At 38.9% G+C, this 20,650-nt stretch overlaps 1 protein-coding gene across 4 annotated transcripts in view; it reads left to right on the top strand.

Annotated features, from left to right (window-relative positions):
* NEXN (nexilin F-actin binding protein) overlaps positions 1 to 20,650 on the top strand; it is a 56,370-nt gene that overhangs the window by 23,679 nt on the left and 12,041 nt on the right. For 2 of the 4 annotated variants that reach the window (XM_007978214.3, XM_007978211.3), the window contains exons 2-9: positions 1,993 to 2,071; positions 3,897 to 3,975; positions 4,062 to 4,210; positions 9,654 to 9,695; positions 10,869 to 11,066; positions 11,167 to 11,343; positions 14,133 to 14,321; positions 17,781 to 17,978. In XM_007978214.3, the coding sequence (XP_007976405.2) occupies positions 2,045 to 2,071; positions 3,897 to 3,975; positions 4,062 to 4,210; positions 9,654 to 9,695; positions 10,869 to 11,066; positions 11,167 to 11,343; positions 14,133 to 14,321; positions 17,781 to 17,978 (1,059 nt within the window). In that variant the 5' untranslated portion in view covers positions 1,993 to 2,044. Of the gene's footprint in view, positions 1 to 1,992; positions 2,072 to 3,480; positions 3,694 to 3,896; positions 3,976 to 4,061; positions 4,211 to 9,653; positions 9,696 to 10,868; positions 11,067 to 11,166; positions 11,344 to 14,132; positions 14,322 to 17,780; positions 17,979 to 20,650 lie in introns of those variants that run through there. The other 2 variants (XM_038002154.2, XM_038002145.2) reach the window with 2 other exon arrangements.

Here is a 20,650-nt window from a genome sequence, read left to right as displayed (position 1 = left end):
AAAAAAAAAAAAGAAAAAGAAAGTGAAAAAGAAAACCCAGATTTTATCAGAATTGATTTTTGTAAAAAGCAAGGTCCAATCATATGCTGTGTCCAAGACATATACTTTACATATAGAAACATAGATAGAATCAAAGTAAATAGCTAGAAAATTATATACCATGCAAACTGTAAACCTAAGAAAATTGGGGGCCAGGTGTAGTGGCTCACGGATGCAATCCTAGCACTTTTGGAGGCCAAGGTGGGAGAGTCGCTTGAGCCCAGGGTTTCAAAACCAGTCTAAGCAACACAGTGAGACCCCATCTCTATAGGAGAAAAAAAAAAGAGCTGGGCATGGTGGTGCATGCCTGTAGTCCCAGCTACTTGGGAGGCTGAGGAAGGAGGATCACTTGAGCCCAGGAGTTCAAGGGCGCAGTGAGCTGTCATTGTGCCACAGTACTTCAGCCTGGGTGACACAGTGAGATGCTGTCTCTAAAAAATAAATGAATAAATAAGAAGAAAGTTGGTGGCCGGGCATGGTGGCTCACGCTTGTAATCCCAGCACTTTGGGAGGCTGAGGCGGGCGGATCATGAGGTCAGGAGATCAAGACCATCCTGGCTAACACGGTGAAACCCCATCTCTACTAAAAATACAAAAAATTAGCCGGGCATGGCGGCATGTGCCTGTAGTCCTAACTACTCGGGAGGCTGAGGTGGGAGAATGGCGTGAACCCAGGTGGCAGAGCTTGCAGTGAGCCGAGATGGTATCACTGCACTCCAGCTTGGGCGACAGAGCGAGACTTCATCCTCCACCACCAAAAAAAAAAAAAGTAAAGAAAAGAAAATAAAGTTGGTGTGACTATTTTAATATAAGTTTAAGACAATGAGGTAAGAAGAAAGAAATTTCTTACCAGTTGGCTGGGCACAGTGGTTCACACCTGTAATCCCAGCATTTTGGGAGGCCAAGGCAGGCGAATCACTTGAGGTCAGGAGTTCAAGACCAGCCTGACCAACATGGGGAAACCCTGTCTCTACTAAAAACACACAAAAAATTAGCTGGGCGTGAGGATGTGCTGCCTGTAATCCCAACTATTTAGGAGGCTGAGGCAGGAGAATCGCTTAAACCTGGGAGGCGGAGATTGCAGTGAGCTGAGATTGTGCCACTGCACTTCACCCTGGGGCAACAGAGTGAGACTGTCTCCATAACAAAAAATATACTGCTGAAAGGGTCAATTAAAAAAGAAAATATAATCATAATGTGTGTGTGATTAAACCTGAAATTACATGAAACAAAAACAACAGAATTAAAGCGAGAAAAAAAAAAATTCTGTCTGGGCGTAGTGGCTCACGCCTGTAATCCTAGCACTTTGGGAGGCCGAGTTGGGTGTATCACTTGAGGTCAGAAGTTCAAGACAAGCCTGGCCAACATGGTGAAACCCTGTCTCTACTAAAAATACAAAATTTAGCCAGGCATGGTGACGTGGGCCTGTAATCCCAGCTACTTGGGAGGCTGAGGCAGGAGAATTGCTTGAACCTGGCATGCAGATGTTGCAGTGAGCTGCGAGTGCATCACTGCACTCCAGCCTGGGCAACAGAGTGAGACTCCATCTCAAAAAAAAAAAAAAAAAAAAAAACTACATAGTTGAAGATTGATAGAACTAGCCAAAAATTAGTAAAAATACAGATCTAAAACATGATCCGCTACCTTCAGCTAGTTAATATTTATAGAGTAATACACTCAATAATTGCTGAATACACATTCTTTTCAAGTGAACTTAATATGTTCATCAAGCTATTCTGGATCAAAAACTTTCAGGGAACTTTTACTATCATGTACCTTATATTTTCTATACCATGAATCTTGGGAAAAAGAGCTAAAGGTTATCACAATTTATTACTTGCTTGGATTATGTCAGTATTTTTTGAGGGGCAATTAATTGCTATTTCTATTTATAAAAATACATAATATATTACAAATAAATTAAAATTTATTATCCAATATAAATTTTTTCAGGTGCAAATATTTACAGAGCTTCATAATCAGCCCAAGACCACATAGAGCAAACATGAATGATATTTCCCAAAAGGCTGAGGTAAGTCTCAAAAGTAAAAAAATAAAAATAAAACAGGGAAATGTAGAGTTGACTGTAGAATTGCTAAAAGGACAATCATTTGGTGGAAAGGTCATATTTAGGAGTTCATAATTAATAACATAATGGCAAGATGTAAAACAAGAAGAGATACAATTTACCAGCTGATCTTGGGCTAGTATTTTCATTTGGGTTCTAGGAAATTCTACAAAGCATGAGTACTAAATTTGTGAATGATAGTGAAGTGGATGTGATAGCTAGCATTCTGAGTAGAATTTTAAATGTTTTGTTCTTGATAACTCTTAGAAAGTATTATTTTAGTATTAAAACAAAGTTTGACCTATACTCACAGGAGAAAGAATAATTCCCTCTTAGGTAAGGAATCTTTTTAGTGCCTTATGTATATTTTTAATTTTTAGCTTTTTTCTGGTTCTTGACTGTAGATACTGAGAGCTGTGGTAAGAAGAGTTCAGTTGCTGACACCTCAGAATTATAAAATTAACCCTTAAATGACCAATGACACATAATAGATTACAAAATACAGGCTGGATGTGCCACAGATTAATTAAGCAATTGTCATTATCACTAGGAAAAAGGGTTTGGTGTTCTGAGGCACACATTTTATTTACTGAAATTTCATTTAGAAATCAGCTTAATTTTCAAAGTGGTGAAACTAATTTGCTTTCCTGGTTATAGAGTGGAGGAAATCATTTCTTCAGTCTTCTACCAGATTCCCGTTCTTTGTGAAGCTCTCTTGCCATATGGAATTGCTCTTACAGCCCACCCTATATAGAATGATATAGCCTTCTTACACATTTTTAATGTGGTTTAAGGAAGTTATAGATGGGAAGTAATAGTAACAATATAAATCACAGCTTGTGCCCACAGACCATGGTGTACCTCAGCCACAAATAAGGACTAAAGGACTGGCCTTCAGTTTTGCTTATATTAGATATAGAAACCAGGAAGGGTGTAAAACGTGCATTAGCCTCTAAACTTTAAAGCCTAAACTTTTGCTTTGTTTTCAACTTCACCAAATTTACTGAAATTAGTTTGGGTACCTTTTTAGCAAGTGATATCAAATCTGAATCTTTAATAATGGAGTTAGACAATAAAAGACAGTTTTTAATTAGAATTCAGAATTTGATTTTTATATTTTACTGGCTTTCAGCTTCGGTGGAATGCTACCCACAAAATGGGATTTCATTACTATATAACAGTGAAATTTCTACTCTCATATTTTCTGTAATGTCATTTTTCATAGGTTTTAGAAAGTATCTATTCAGGATGTGATAGTCAAATAAAGCGTTCAAACACATTTCTATTTTATGTTTCAGTATATATTTTTTATATTGCTTATTCTTATCTATCTTTACCTAATTTCTTCCTATCTTTTTCGTTAACTTTCTTTTCTTTATTTTCTTCTAATGAAGATTCTGCTTTCTTCATCTAAACCTGTCCCAAAAACCTATGTACCAAAACTTGGCAAGGGTGATGTAAAGGATAAGTTTGAAGCCATGCAGAGAGCCAGGGAAGAAAGAAATCAAAGGAGATCTAGAGACGAAAAGCAAAGAAGAAAAGAACAATATATTAGAGAGAGAGAATGGAACAGGAGAAAGCAGGAGGTTACTGTATTTTACTTTATTCTCGTGAAAATACTTGTTTTCATTTTTTTAATTTAAATTGTATTTATTCACATTAACCACATTTCATATGAACTATAACTAAAATACTTTTCTGTATTTGTAACCTAATTTAAACTCTGCATATAATATGATTTAGTCTAATTTTTGGACATGTGCTCACATTAATTTATTTAACCATCTAGATTAAAGAAATGCTTGCTTCTGATGATGAGGAAGACGTATCTTCTAAGGTAGAAAAGGCTTATGTTCCAAAATTAACAGGTAAGAAGCTTGAGGGGTAAATAGCAAATTAAATTGCAAAATAGAAACACAGCCAATTATTAAACATTTTTTTCATATATTCTTAGGAACTGTTAAGGGTAGATTTGCTGAAATGGAGAAACAAAGACAAGAGGAACAAAGGAAGAGAACGGAGGAGGAACGAAAACGCAGAATTGAGCAGGATATGTTAGAAAAGAGGAAAATACAGCGTGAATTAGCAAAAAGGGCTGAGCAGGTATCACTAAAGATTAAGTTCGTCTTTGTTTCTGAAACTAACTGTGCAAAGTAAAACTAATCAGTATGTTGCCTAATTAAAATATTTTAATATAACATAAACCTATTAAAAAGCAGCTAACCGTCTGGGCATGGTGGCTCACATCTGTAATCTCAGCACTTTGGGAGGCCAAGGTGGGTGGATCGCTTCGGCAACATGGCAAAATCCCGTCTCTACAAAAAAATACAAAAATTAGCTGGGCATGGTGGCAAGTGCCTGTAGTCCCAGCTATTCAGAAGGCTGAGGTAGGAGGTTCGCTTGAGCCTGAAAGGTGGAAGTTGCAGTGAGCCAAGATCATGCCACTAGACTCCAGCCTGGGTGACAGAGTATGATCCGTCTCAAAGAAGAAAAAAAAAAGGCAGCTAACCTGAAAAGATCTGAAGGAAAAACATTTAACATCAGATGCCTAGAAGGATATGGGCAGAATATGCCTGTTTTAAGGTAGAATAGTGAGATGATATCTGTCATATACAATCTTACCATTCTATCCACATTCCTCACCCCGTCTACATTCCTTATTTTTCTTTACAGGTTAGAAGATTTTACAAAGATGTAAGGCAATGTCACATATAAACTATCCATGAGTACCTAACAAAATGCTAATCTTCTAATAACAATACTTTTAAATGCTGGTCTGTTTTCATGCTGCTGATAAAGACATACCCGAGACTGGAAAATAAAAGAGGTTTTATTGGACTTACAGTTCCACATGACTGGGGAGGCCTCAGAATTATGGAGGGAGGTGAAAGGCACTTCTTACATGGCAGTGGCAAGAGAAAATGAAGAAGATGCAAAAGCGGAAACCTCTGATAAAACCATCAGATCTCATGAGACTTATTCACTACCACGAGAACAGTATGGGGGAAACCACCCCCATCCCCATGATTCAAATTATCTCCCACCGGGTCCTGCCCACAACACGTGGGAATTATGGGAGTACAATTCAAGATGAGATTTGGATGGGGACACAGAGCCAAACCATATCAGCTGGTCTTTTAAAGCCATACATTAAGTGCTTTCAGTCTTTTTGCTATGCTCCCTTCAGTTTCCATTACCTTTCTGAAAAAGAAAAGTGACAATGAAAGCAAAGCATATGCCATACTTACTAAAGAAATGTATTTACCCTGGATTTGCAAAGGGGGTACAGGTATTGGGTAAATACAGCAGTTCCAAATGGGAGAAATTGTCCAAAACAAAGGGGTTACAGGGCCCATGCAAGTCTGAAATCCAGCAGGGTAGCCTTTTTTTTTTTTTTTTTTTTTTTTTTTTTTTTTTTTTTTTTGAGACAGTTTCGCTCTTGTCGCCCAGGCTGGAGTGCAATGGTGTAATCTTGGCTCACTACAACCTCCACCTCCCAGCTTGAAGCAATTCTGTCTCAGCCTCCTGAGTAGCAGGGGTTACAGGTGCCCACCACCACACCTGGCTAATTTTTGTATTTTTAGTGGAGACGGGGTTTCGCCATGTTGGCCAGGTTGGTCTTGAATTCCTGACCTCTGGTGATCTACCTGCCTCGGACTCCCAAAGTGCTGGGATTACAGGTGTGAGTCACCACACTGGCCTTTTTTTTTTTTTTTTTTTTTTTTTTAAATTGAGACGGAGTCTTGCTCTGTCACCCAGGCTGGAGTGCAGTGGCAAAATCTCGGCTCACTGCAACCTCTGTTCCCCAGGTTCAAGTGATTATCCTGCCTCACAGCCTCCCGAGTAGCTGGGACTACAGGCACATGCCACCACTCCCAGCTAATTTTTTTGTATTTTTAGTAGAGACAGGGTTTCACCATGTTGGCCAGACTGGTCTTGAACTCCTGATCTCAGATGATCTGCCCACCTTAGCCTCCCAAAGTAATTATAGGCATGAGCCACTGTACCTGGCCTAGTAATTTTATCTTGTAAATATGTAAAGTTTAATTTTCAAATCTAATTAAGTACATTTTCCACTCCACTCTAATATAATTTAATGTATCTTTGAATATAAGGAGTAAAGTATGACATAGGTAGTCAAGAAGAGTTTGAATGTTTGTTTGTAAAATTTATTTGTATAAATCCATATGCAAGAATGCCATAAAAAGGATTCCTGAGTCAGGGGGTAGCTGAATGTCTTGGTGACCTACAAGATTTGGAGATTCTAGGATCTTATAATGAATTAAAAATGAGAGCTAGACATGGTGACTCATGCCTGTAATCCCAGCACCTTGGGAGGCTGAGGCAGGAGGACTGCTTGAGCCCAGGAGTTTGAGGATGCAGTGAGCTATGATCATTCCACTGCACTTCCACCCAGCAACAGAGAGACCTTGTCTCTTAAAAAAAAAAAAAAAAAAAAAAAAAAAAAAAAGATGGTAGGGGGGTGGGTAGGGATTAATAGTAGATATAGTGGATGTTAGAATCAATTTGGGGAAGAAACTTGATTTGATATTATCTGTTCATCTTTGAGGATACCCTGATGAGCAAAGTTAAAGTCCATCAGCTTAGAAAAAAGAGAAGTTACTGTTGAGGGAAAAGAAGGAGATGTTGATAAGAAAAAGAGAAGGAAGTTGATTTGGGAAGAAGCAAAAGGAGTTTCATTTTTTATAAAGCAAAATAAATAGGAAGCGGCTCTTCAATGTTGTCTTCTGAAAGTCAACACTATGACTGAACTTCTGAATATCTTGTCTTTGTGAATATACTGACACCATGGCTACTTAGACAGATTTATCTTTTTCCTTGTTTGTTGGAAAAAAAAAAAAGTATGCTCCAATGTTTTCTTGTTTTGGTAATGGTTTAAAGTGAGCAAAGAAGAAAGCAAAAAAGATCTTCAAACATACTTTATTATTTTACCACAAGCTAATAGAGATCGCGGAAGCAGGCTGGGTAACAATATAGTGAGACCTCAGCTCTTAAAAACAGACAGACAAACAACTTAGCCAGGAGGTGGTGGTGGGTGCCTATAGTCCCAGCTACTTGGGAGGCTAAAGTGGGAGGATTGCTTGAACCCAGGAGGTTCATGATCAGGCCACTGCACCAAAAACAAACAACAACAACACAAAAAACCTGGGTTTGGGAAGGTTGTAGCAGCAGCAGCAATAAAAGAAAGTTGAGTTAATAAATTTAGTATTTCTCTTTTCTATATTCTCAATGTCTGGCTTTTCACCGTATCTCCTGGATCTTTTCATTTTTATTATTTTTTTAAGACAGAGTCTTGCTCTCTTGCCCAGGCTGGAGTGCAGTGGTGCAATCACAGCTCATTGCATCCTCAACCTTCTGGGCTCAAGCAATTCTCCTACCTCAGCCTCCTAAGTAGCTGGGACTACAGATGCATGCCACCATGCTTGGCTAATTTTTAAAAAACTTCTTGGCCAGGTGTGGTGGCTCACACCTGTAATACCAGCACTTTGGGAGGCCGAAGCAGGTGGATTGCTTGAGCCCAGGAGCTCAAGGTCAGCCTGAGCAATATAGTAAAACCCTGTCACTACAAAAATTAAAAAAAAAATAGTGAGCATGGTGGCGCATGTCTGCAGTCCCAGCTACTTGGGAGGCTGCAGTGGGAGGATGATCGCTTCAGCTCGGGAGGCGAAGGTTGTAGTGAGCCAAGGTTGCACCACTGTACTCAAGCCTGGGCAACACAGCAAGACCCTGCTGTCTCTACAAAAAAAAATCTACCAAAAAAATTTTTTTGTAGAGATGGGGTCTCACTTTGTTGCCCAGGCTCGTCTCAAACTCCTGGGCTCAAGAGATCCTCCCACCTTGGCCTCTCAAAGTTAGGGGAATACAGGCATGAACCACCATGTCCAGGCTCCTGGATCTTTTTATTGAGAGATTAACATGATTAATACAGGAGTTGTCAGTATTCTTTTAGGAAGAGAAGTCTTTCTTTTTTTTTTGAGCCATTGTGCCTGGCCAAGCTCTCACTTTTTAAATGAGGAGCTTTCCTACTTTGACCTAGTCAAAATATAGAGAAAACATGACTATCAGAATTATTTTCCCTTCTAAACTATTCTTTTTTTTTTTTTTTTTTTTTTTTTGAGACGGAGTCTTGCTCTGTCGCCCAGGCTGGAGTGCAGTGGCCAGATCTCGGCTCACTGCAAGCTCCGCCTCCCGGGTTCACGCCATTCTCCTGCCTCAGCCTCCAGAGTAGCTGGGACTACAGGCGCCCGCCACCTCGCCCGGCTAGTTTTTTGTAATTTTTAGTAGAGACGGGGTTTCACCGTGTTAGCCAGGATGGTCTCGATCTCCTGACCTCGTGATCCACCCGTCTCCGCCTCCCAAAGTGCTGGGATTACAGGCTTGAGCCACCGCGCCCGGCCCCTTCTAAACTATTCTATCCCAGCTGGGCACGCTGGCTCATGCCTGTAATCCCAGCACTTTGGGAGGCTGAGGTGGGCGGATCACTTGAGGTCAGGAGTTCGAGACCAGCCTGGCCAACATGGTGAAACCCTGTCTCTACTAAACATACAGAAATTAGCCAGGCGTCATGGTGTGCACCTGTAGTCCCAGCTACTCAGGAGGCTGAGGCCGGAGAATTGCTTGAACCCAGCATGCAGAAGTTGCAGTGACCTGAGACTATGCCACTACACTCCAGCCTGGGTGACAGCACGAGACTCCGTCTCAAAAAAATAAACTAGCCTACATCTTTCACTGCACTGTCATTGTATCAGTTTTATTTTTGCCCTATACTTATGTTGTAAAATATAATCATGACAAGTATTAGATTGCTAATGGATAGGTTTTCCTTTTGATGGGGCAGTGACAAAGAATGGAGAAGTGTTTCTATGTGTCTTGGTTTAAATTGCTAATTAAATTAATAATTGCTGCTTGTAAGCTCAACAGATTGGTCATAAGAGTTTGGTCTGTTATTCAGTTTCTGGGTTACAAAGGTAGGCTTTGTCTCAATTTTTTCTGTTTTTCTTTCTTTTTTTTCTTGAAACAGGGTCTCACTCTGTCACCCACACTGGAGTGCAGTGGCTTGAACATGGCTCACTGCAGCCTTAACCTCCTGGGCTCAAGTGATCCTCCTGTCTCAGCCTCTAGAGTAGCTGGGACCACAGGTGCATGCCACCATGCCCAGCTAATTTTTGTGCTTTTTGTAGAGAAGGGATCTCGCCATGTTGCCCAAGCTGGTCTTGAACTCTTAGGCTCAAGTGATCTGCCCACCTCGGCTTCCCAAAGTGCTGGGATTACAGGCATGAGCCACCTCGCCCAGCCTGATTGTTTTCTTAATATGTCGTTTTCTGGATATTGATATTGATATCAATATGCAACAACAAATATAAAGGACATATTTGGCTAATTTAGAACAATATAAACATATTTCAAAAATTATAAATTTGAAAATTTACTATAAGTCACAACTAAATTACTTTCCAGTTGTATGTTTAAAAGCAAAAAGTAGAAATCTGATGTAATGTAATGATATGAAATTCTCATTCAATAGATTGAGGACATAAACAATACGGGAACTGAATCAGCATCAGAGGTAAACAGACATTTCCTTTAATGAAACATTCACCTAAAATTATCTGATTCACAAATTATCTTTTAGTGTAAGAAAAAATTAAAAGGGCTTTTATTATTTTTATTATAAATATAGAAATAACAAAAAAGTATGTTTTGCAAAGCAAGAGCATACTTTTGCACTTTCAAACACTATAGCTTAGTGTTTCAAAGAAAAGTATGTTTTGTTTTGCTTTCATAGTTAGGTTAGAAAGACAAACTTATTAGTCTCAGTTTGAGATACTCTGCCAAGACAATGTATTTTTTGAACTGTTACTAACAGCTGAGATTACTGAACGCTAACATTTATAAAAAGGCAATTTTATTTTCATCATTTGTCTTCTTTCCTCAGAGTTCCTGAGAGTTTATGTTTTGGTTTTTATATAATAGTATAGAGTGCAGTATCTGTTACCATGAAGAAATGTTCAACAACCACAAAAATTTTAGTCATCCCTTTCATCTAACAGAATAAGTTAAAAATCTTTCAATTTGATGGTGTGCCTAAAACTACAGCCCATAAATTGGGAGCAATTTTATCTCAGGACCATGTGTTTCATTTCATAACTCTTCTTAGTTTTTAAAAAAGTCAGAGGTAACAATAGATTATATAATTAAAATGAATTAAATAATAAATAGTTCAATACAATCAAATACCAGAGAGTTTTATCTATAATATATATGTTTAATAAATCACTTGGAAAAACTGTGTTTTTTTCTCACTAAATACTAGTTTCATTCAGTATTTAAAAGCTTAGAGATACAAATCATATGAAGAAATTTTTTTTGTTTAAACAATCTGTCCACCATCAAATTGATTTACAGTACATTCACATGCACATTTTGTGGATTAGTGCACAAATAGCTTAATTCAGGCAATGCCACTGCAGTTTCGTTATCTTAACAGCTGTATTAACTCCATCTTCTAGGAAATAGAATGCTTCTTGAACCTCATCAGCAATGGATTTCACTAAGATTAACTCACAATGCACAAAGAATTTAGAGTAGGAGATGTTTAATAATAATCTGTAAAAAGTAATCGTTCTTCATAATAACATTGATGACAATGTAATGGAATTCACTTATTATGGAGGTAAAGTCCCATGAAACCCAATTTTGATTAAGAAGAAATATGCTAATTATTCATTTTATAAAATAGGAAGGAGATGATTCACTACTTATAACTGTGGTACCTGTTAAATCATATAAAACATCTGGAAAAATGAAAAAGAATTTTGAGGATCTAGAAAAAGAACGTGAAGAGAAAGAAAGGATCAAGTATGAGGAAGATAAAAGAGTAAGATATGATGAACAACGACGATCTCTCAAGGAAGCAAAGTGTCTTTCATTAGTTATGGTAAGTTTTTTTTGTTTGTTTTTTAAGAAACAAATCAAGGCAGTTTAAGTTAGCATTTTCCTTTATGAATAAAAGGTGGGTTTTCATAATGTTTTCTTAGGATGATGAAATAGAAAGTGAAGCAAAAAAAGAATCACTTTCTCCTGGAAAATTGAAACTAACTTTTGAAGAACTGGAGCGACAAAGACAAGAAAACCGAAAGAAGCAAGCTGAAGAGGAAGCAAGGAAACGTTTAGAAGAAGAGAAGCGTGCTTTTGAAGAAGCAAGGCGGCAAATGGTAAATCTACATATTTTAACCTTACAATTAATATTAATGAAGTTAGCTGGCTTTAGATAAGGTTCATTACTATAAATTCAAAGAGATTTTACATATAGAAGGGCTGATTTTCCAGTTGTATATATATTCCATATATAAAATGTGTCTAGGCCAGGCATGGTGGCTCACGCCTGTAATTCCCAGCACTTTGGGAGGCCAAGGTGGGTAGATCACCCGAGGTTGGGAGTTTGAAACCAGCCTGGGCAACATTGTGAAATCCCATCTCTACTAAAAATACAAAAATTAGCTGACTGTGGTGGCACACACCTGTAATCCCAGCTACTTGGGAGGCTAAGGCACAAGAATCACTTGAACCCAGGCGATGGAGGTTGCAGTGAGCCAAGATTGCACCATTGCACTCCAGCCTGGATAACAAAGTGAGACTGTCTCAAAAAAAAATCCATACTGTTTTCCAGTTTCCACTCTGGGGCATTTTACCCAATATGCTTTAAATTTTTATTTTTATAAATTGTTATTAATATATAAGTATGCAAAATAATTACTCAATGAACCTAGTTTCCTTCATCTGTTAGTTCAATCTGCAAGGTACTTAGTGACATGGGTGCAGGACTGATTATAAGTGTAAACTTGTCCTCAGCAGTCCAGTTTTTCAAGTGTTTGAGCATATCAGAATAATAGTTTACAGTGGAATATGCAGTTTGCCCTATTAAGTGTATGTGTGTGTGTATTTGTGTGTGTATTTTTGTGTGTGTGTGTGTGTGTGTGTGTAGTGTGGTGGTTAAGAGCATGGATTGTGGAGCCGGATTGTCTAGATTCAGATATCAGCCATTTACTAACTGTGTAACCATGGACAACTGTTTTAATCTCTCGCTGTGTTAATTAATTAAACCTCTTAGTTTCTTGATTTAAAAAATTTTTTTTATTTTTTTATTTTTATTATTATTATTATTTTTTGAGACGGAGTCTCACTCTGTCGCCCAGGGTGGAGTGCAATGGCCAGATCTCACCTCACTGCAAGCTCCGCCTCCTGGGTTTAGGCCATTCTCCTGCCTCAGCCTCCCGAGTAGCTGGGACTACAGGCGCCCACCACCTCGCCTGGCTAGTTTTTTGTATTTTTTTAGTAGAGACGGGGTTTCACCGTGTTAGCCAGGATGGTCTTGATCTCCTGATCTCGTGATCCGCCCGTCTCGGCCTCCCAAAGTGCTGGGATTACAAGCTTGAGCCACCGCGCCCGGCCAGTTTCTTGATTTTTAAAATGGTAAAAATGAAAGCGCTTACTTCTTTTTTTTTTTAACTTCCACAATGACTTGGATTTTTTAAAATGCCTATTTCTTAAATGGTTAAATGAGTTAATATCTAGGAAGCACTTAAAATGGTGTTTGTTATATATACAGTAGTTCTTCGAAAATGTTAAGTATTATTATGGTATTAATAGATTTATCAATAAAAAGTAAAATTGAAATAAGAATACACTGATTCATTTTAAGATTTAAAAATGGGCCAGGCATGGTGGCTCATGCCTGTAATCTCAGCACTTTGGGAGGCTGAGGCAGGCAGATCCCTTGAGCCCAGGAGTTTGAGACCAGCTTGAGCAACATGTGGAAACCATGTTTCTACAAAAACAAATACAAAAATTAGTCAGGTGTGGTGGCACAGACCTGTAGTCCAAGCTCCCCAGGTGCTGAGGTGAGAAGATTGCTTGAGCCTGGGAAATCAAGGCTATGGTGAACTATGAATGAGCCACTGGATTCCAGCCTGGGTGACAGAGTGAGACCTTGACTCAAAAAAAAAAAAGGATCTAAAAATGGAATATTTGTAATTTTAAAGTTACAGAAATTTCTTGATCAACTTTCTTGAATGATGTTCTAGTAATTATATATATAAAAATTTAATTTTCTAGACATTTATTTGAAAATGTTATTACTCTTGGGTATAGCTGCATAGTATCTACACATCTTAGATATTTCTGGTGGTCTACTTAATAAAGAAATAGTATTATTAAATAATGCATTTCAATGGATATTATAGTAAATTTAATAATAAATTAAAACTTTAATGATAAAATCATAAAGCTGGAATTTTATATAAAATAGTTCTAGATAATAATCTTTTATCTGATTAGTATAAGGCACCATAGTTCACAGTAAAAAAAAAAACTACAAAGATTACAAAATGAGAACCTTATTTTACTACCAAAGAGATTCTGTGTAGATATACTTGAACCCCAATGATAGCACACACATACACATTTTATATTTGTTCTGGGAAAGTTAATACTCAACAGTAACCCCTCACTGAAGCCTCAACCTACTGGGCCCAAGGGATCCTCCCACCTCAGCTTCTCAAGTAGCTGGGACTACGGGCACACACCACCACAATGGCTAAAATGTGTTTTTTGGTTTTTAGTAGAGACAAGGTCTTGCTCTCTTGCCCAGGCTGGTCTTGAACTCCTGGGCTCAAACGATCCTCCTGCCTCCTAAAGTTCTGGAATTACAGGCGTGAGCTGCCACAACACCTGGCTAAAAATGTTTTAATATTCAAATTTATCTATAGAAATTTGACTTTCTTGAGAAGTTTTATTTAACCTGAGTACATCTTTATATGGAATTTCTCCAAACTTGAATATTTTATCATATAAGACATTAAAAAGGAAGAGGATTTTGGTCAAGTATATTAAGGGCATTCAAACAGTCCTATGTGAAGTGGCTAATTCTGTGCCTTTTGTTTGATAATTCATTCCTTTTTCTGATGAATCTCAATTCTTAGTAATGAACTGTTTATTTTGTTAGGTAAATGAAGAAGAGGAAAACCAAGACACAGCAAAAATTTTTAAAGGGTACCGCCCTGGTAAACTCAAACTCAGTTTTGAAGAAATAGAAAGGCAAAGAAGAGAAGATGAAAAAAGGAAAGCAGAAGAAGAAGCCAGAAGGAGAATAGAGGAAGAAAAGAAGGCATTTGCTGAAGCAAGGAGAAACATGGTAAGACAGAAGTTAACTGGAGAATGCTATTAGAATTCACCTTTGAGAATATATTAATAGAACCATTAGACTTTAGAGAATACCCTATTATTTCTGGAATCTGTGCCAAGAGTAGAAATGGCAAATGTATTTTGAAGTCTCCCAACTGGTGGAATAACACCAGTTGATTGAAGGTATTTGCTTCAGTTTAGTGTTCAGAAGATTCTGATTTAAATTGCCATGCTTGGCACAAAGGATGGAATATTATTTCCCTTCTCTGGGAAAACATGTTTTCCAGAACTAAGTATCCAAGGAAGAAGAAGAAGTAGGGAGTTTCCTCCCCTAACTTTTCCTTTCTTCCTCTCCATTCTTTCCCCACCTCCTTCCCACACTCCCTTTTCCCCTCCTTCATTCCTTTATTTCCTTCCTTTCCTTCTTTATTTTCAGTTTTCATCCCACCCACTATATATTAAATGACCTGAGTCATTTAATCAGAATTATTTCTCTCTCCAAAATGCTCACTCATCACTCCTGGAAATTGATACCTAACTTAACTGTCACAAGGTTATGACTGTACTTCCTATACCAGTTTTATGTTTGTACAATGTACAGTTATCTGACAAACAATTTTCAAGCAATTTGAGACTTGAGCCCTGCATCTCCTTCTTGATACATTGTAATTGGCTTTGGTGATATCATAAGCTGGTTTTCTTCCTCAATATGGGTGAGCATCAGACACATATGTCCAAGTGTTTATTTGGCTTTATCGCCCACACAGATACTCAAATCAGAAACTTGGAAGCCTGAAACACTTCTATCTTCTTATTCATGCCTGACGTCCAACCAGTCACTAAGTCTCATTTATTCTGCCTCCTAAATCACTCTAAAATCTGTCAGTTTCCCCCTCATTTTCCACTGCCACTACTATAATCCAAGTTACTGTTACAATTTGCCTGGGACCAACTCCTAATTAACTTGTTATCTTACCTGTAACCTATTCTTTCCTACAAAGCCAGGAGTGATCTTTAAAAAGAAATTTTGATTGTGTTTTGTTACTGTTTTGCTTAATATTTTCACACTTTTCTTAAGTAAAAATCCAAAAACTTCTAAAACAAATTTCTTTATAGTCTTGCTCTTGTATATTGCTCCCGTTTCATTTATTGATTCTTCCTTAATCTGCTCTTTGTTCCAAATATGCTAAATTTGTTTGTATTTCTTCAAAGTGAGACTCTCTCAGCCTTCACACTGTCTGAAAGATGTCCCTCACTCCTTTCCCTGTGCTCTGCTAATTCCAATTCATAACTTTCCATTTCCTCTGGAAAGCCTTTCCTAATAATAAACACCTTCTTCCATGAATTCTTGCAGCATTTAGTACTCTCCTATCGTAGCGCTAATCCTGTATTGTTATCACTTATGGCTGTCTTTTCCACTCCATAAGGCCAAGACTGTCCATCAAACATGTGGCACAATGCCTAGCGTAACAGACCTCCAGTAAATGTTGATGGAACAAGTGATATTGAAATCTTGCATGCAGTAGGTAATCCCTGATTCATAAATGGTTTCTACATAGAAATCCTACAGACGTTGTGAATGCACTTAATTGTTGGAGAATAAGCAGGTTTAGAAGCAGTAGAAGAGAAGTAACTGTGAAGATTACAAGACCTAGTCCTTGGGGCAGATTTGTAGGCCAAAACTGCCTTTTTACCATGATTCACTAGTGGAAAAAAATGCAGGGGAGAAAACTGCGTTAAAACAAAACCAAGTTTCCTAAACACATTTCTAAAGAGAAAGAAAAACTTCCTTTTACATTTATATTGTTTTCTTATCCACAAATAAGTATTGTAATTTATCCAGGAGTAAGTATTGTGATTTCATACTATAGCTTAGTTCATGCATATATAAAATTTAAAAATTTCAGGCAGTCTTTGAATTGTAAACCACTTAAACATCGTTTCTGAGTTGAAATAGTTCTGTGGTAAAGCCTGGATTGCCTTGATAAAACTTGGAGCAAATGAATAATATCCCTTATCTCATTCTCCTATGTCTATTTCAACCACAGGGTCACAGTTCAGGCCAGAGGGTTATGTTATACCATGCCTGGTCTATAATCTTTTTTTTTTTTTTTTTTTTTTGAGATGGAGTCTCGCTCTGTCACCCAGGCTGGAGTGCAATGGGGTGATCTCGGCTCACTGCAACTTCCACCTCCCAGGTTCAAGTGATTCTCCTGCCTTAGCCTCCCCAGTAGCTGGGATTACAGGCACCCACCACCACACCCGGCTAATTTTTGTATTTTTAGTAGAGACAGGGTTTCACCATGTTGGTCAGGCTGGTCTCGAACTCCTGACTTCATGATCCACCTGCCTTGGCCTTGCAAAGTGCTGGGATTACAGGCGTGAGCCACTGTGCCTGGCCTATAATCTTATTAGAAAGATTTTGAAGTTTGAATCCCAGCTTTGCCACATAGCATTTGTGTTGACTTTAGACAATTACTTTTCAGTGCCTCAGTTTCCTTGTCTGTAAAATGAGGATATTGGTAACTACTTCATAGGGTTATAGGATTAAATAAATTAATACATGTAAAGTGCTTATAACTGTACTTGGCAGCTCTCAGTATTATCTATTATTATTTCTTTAAAATTAGCCCGACAGCAAATAAACAATAAACTCATAGCACTAAGAATGATTTTTGCCTGATTATGAAGAGATCATGACAGGTTATCTAATTCATTCAGACAAATTCATGATTAACTTAAATGCTTTAATTACCAAAATGGAGAGCCATTTTAATCCAATTAAAAATGTTCTCAAATTAGGAAATCTTAATGTCTAATTCAAAGTACTCATGATATGAATAAAGTATTTTTTGTCTTCATTGTGATGGAGAATAGATGGTTACCATTTCCTGGTAACCTGATAGTTACAAAATACCTCAGTCTTACATTTTCCAATAATTCTTCCCATTTATTTATTTATTTATTTATTTATTTATTTATTTATTTATGAACACTGTGTTTAGAATTCCTTGTTTGCTGTTAAGTCACCTTGTTTTTTGTTCAGTGTGAAACCTGTTTAAGAAATCTGGCTGGGCACGGTGGCTCACCCCTGTAATCCCAGCACTTTGGGAGGCCAAGGCGGGCAGATGACCTCAGGTCAGGAGTTCAAGACCAGCCTGACCAACATGGAGAAACCCTGTTTCTACTAAAAATACAAAATTAGCCGGGCGTGGTGGCGCACGCCTGTAATCCCAGCTACTCAGGAGGCTGAAGCAGGAGAACTGCTTGAATCTGGGAGGCGGAGGTTGCGGTGAGCCAAGATTGCACCATTGCACTCCAGCCTGGGTAATAAGATTGAAACTCTGTCTCAAAAAACAAAAACCAAAATTAAAAACAAACAGTAAAGAAATCCCAGTTTCTTCAAGAAATAGTCCCTTTTTAGTATGTATAATTCTGGCCAGAGTGATAAAAGAATTATTTTAAATAGGTAGTAGATGATGACTCCCCAGAGATGTATAAGACAGTCTCTCAAGAATCTCTTACACCGGGAAAACTAGAAATTAATTTTGAAGAATTATTAAAACAAAAAATGGAAGAAGAAAAACGACGAACAGAGGAAGAACGGAAGCATAAGCTCGAAATGGAGAAACAAGAATTTGAACAACTGAGACAGGAAATGGGAGAGGTAAGATTTTAAGAAATATCTATTTATATTACCCATATTTATTAGCTAAATATTTTACTTATATCACCTTATAATAACTTTGTATTATTATTCACCTTTACGATAGTTGACATACTACTATGAGGTGCTTACATGGTACAGGCGTCTGCACAATTATGTGTACTTTCTAGTCTGCTTTAACTACTCCTTCCTTGCTAGTTTAATAAAAAAGTATCGAGGTTTGCAAGGGACTGAGCTATTACTATTTATTTATATTTATAGTTCATAAATATGCATATTTATATTCAATACATATATGTAGACTATACAGTGCCAGCTTCATGGGCATGCACCTTGTGCACTCACAAGACTCCATGTTCAGAAGGCCCTGCATTTGGGGTTTAATGTTGAAGTTTCTGTCTTGAAATTCTTTTTTGTGGTGTGAACATGGCTCACTGCAGCATTGACCTCCCGTGCTCAAGTGATCCTCATTTCTCAGCCTTCTGTGTAGCTGGGACTTTAGGTGCATGCAGCACCATGTCTGGCAAATTTTTAATTTTTTTTTCTTTTTTTGAGATGGAGTCTTGCTCTGTCGACCAGGCTGGAGTGCAATGGCACGATCTCAGTTCATTGCAACCTCTACCTCCGAGGTTCAAGCAATTCTCCTGCCTCAGCCTCCCGAGTGGCTGGCATTACAGGCATGTGCCACGATGCCTGGCTAATTTTTGCATTTTTAGTAGAGACGAGTTTCACCATGTTGGCTAGGCTGATCTCGAACTCCTGGACTTCAGGTGATCCGCCCACCTTGGCCTCCCAAAGTGCTGGGATTACAGGTGTGAGCCACTGTGCCCAGCACTTTTTTTTTTTTTTTTTTTTTTTTTGAGACGGAGGCTCGCTCTGTCGCCCAGGCTGGAGTGTAGTGGCACCATCTTGGCTCACTGCAAGCTCCGCCTCCCGGGTTCACGCCATTCTCCTGCCTCAGCCTCCCGAGTAGCTGGGACTACAGGCGCCTGCCACCAGGCCCGGCTAATTTTTTGTAATTTTTGGTAGAGATGGTGTTTCACCGTGTTAGCCAGGATGGTCTCCATCTCCTGACCTCGTGATCCACCCGCCTCAGCTTCCCAAAGTGCTGGGATTACAGGCGTGAGCCACCGCGCCGGGCCTTTTTTTTTTTTTTTTTTTTTTTTTTCTCTAAAGATGGGGTGATCGCACTTTGTTGCCCAGGCTGGTCTCCAACTCCTGGAAAGCGATCCTCCCACAGTTCTGGGATTACAGCCATTAGCCATCATGCCCAGCCACTGTCTTGAAATTCTTAATTTTACCTTTGAATTTGTGTGTTGTATATAAGTGAAAGCTGATTGGACGATGAAACATGCCCTTTATAGCTTTTGCTTACTAGGGCTTCACGCCGCCTTCCTGCCTCCCTGGAATGGGTTTTCATCAGCCTCCTTCCCAAGGCCCTGCCTAACCTTCTTCCCTCTTGGGACTCTGCTGCTATCCCTCTGGGTGGCCCGGGTTGCGTGGGCAGCAGAAGAGAAAGGTAGAATTGGGGCCTGTATTCAGCATCAGCCTTGGTCCCTGCCAGGGGCCAGGACACACACATGAACAGGGTCGGGGTCTAACATGTAGCCTCATGACTTGGACTGGCAATGGTATGGCATGTTTGGCAGGCACCTTGGTGGGGTCCTCTCACCAACTTATGACCTAGGAACCGAGTGAGTTCCTACACAGAGGTTGCAATCTCTTGGAAGGTGCCCGTTTTTTATGGGTTGGGGCAGTGGGCACGTGGGAAGGGAAGTTTTACTTCTCTGCCCCAGGTGTGGCTGGCAAATTATCTAGCGGACCCTGAGAATATAAATATAAATGTATAAATAAATACCAGGAATGTGCTGTAGGAAAATATTCCAAGGTCTAGGTTTCTTATGAGTCGTGTATTTTCACCCCACATAGCCTAAAAAGTGGAAATAGTATAAAGGAACGTTTTCTCTTACCCCTTGGTTAAGAAATTAAGCTTCATGTCATAACATCCCAAACTGTGACACCCTCTGCCTCTACCTTTTAAAACTCTGCCTAGAACTTTAGGTCTTCTCCAGGAAAAGTATACCAGGAATACCTGTAGTATCTTACCATTCCATATGGTGGTATTAGGGTTTGATAAATATTACAAAGGACTAATAATAACAAATTGTGAAAAGTCAGGGGAAAGAAATCCGAACAAAAGAACAAGATGGGCCGGGCATGGTGGCTCATGCCTGTAATCCCAGCACGTTGGGAGGCTGAGGTGGGTAGATCACGAGGTCAGGAGATCGAGACCATCCCGGCTAACATGGTAAAACCCCGTCTCAATTAAAAAAATACAAAAAATTAGCTGGGCCTGGTGGCAGACGCCTGTGGTCTCAGCTATTCGGGAGGCTGAGGCAGGAGAATGGTGTGAACCTGGGAGGCGGAACTTGCAGGAAGCCGAGACTGCGCCACTGCACTCCAGCCTCGGTCTCCCAAAGTGCTGGGATTACAGGCGTAAGCCACTGCACCCGGCCTACTGTTCTTTCAATTATTTTTTTGGCTTCCCCTAACAAAGACCTTCCTGCAATTCCTAGGAAAAGCTAATTTTGTCATGAATGTTTTAGTTTTAGCAGGTTATCAAGGGATGTCAGAGGATTTTAACCATATTCCCTGATGCGAATAGTATTTTA

This window comes from Chlorocebus sabaeus, chromosome 20 (genome assembly GCF_047675955.1).
Source record: "Chlorocebus sabaeus isolate Y175 chromosome 20, mChlSab1.0.hap1, whole genome shotgun sequence".
NCBI classification, from domain to species: domain Eukaryota; kingdom Metazoa; phylum Chordata; class Mammalia; order Primates; family Cercopithecidae; genus Chlorocebus; species Chlorocebus sabaeus.
This window is presented reverse-complemented; position numbering and strand designations above follow the sequence as displayed.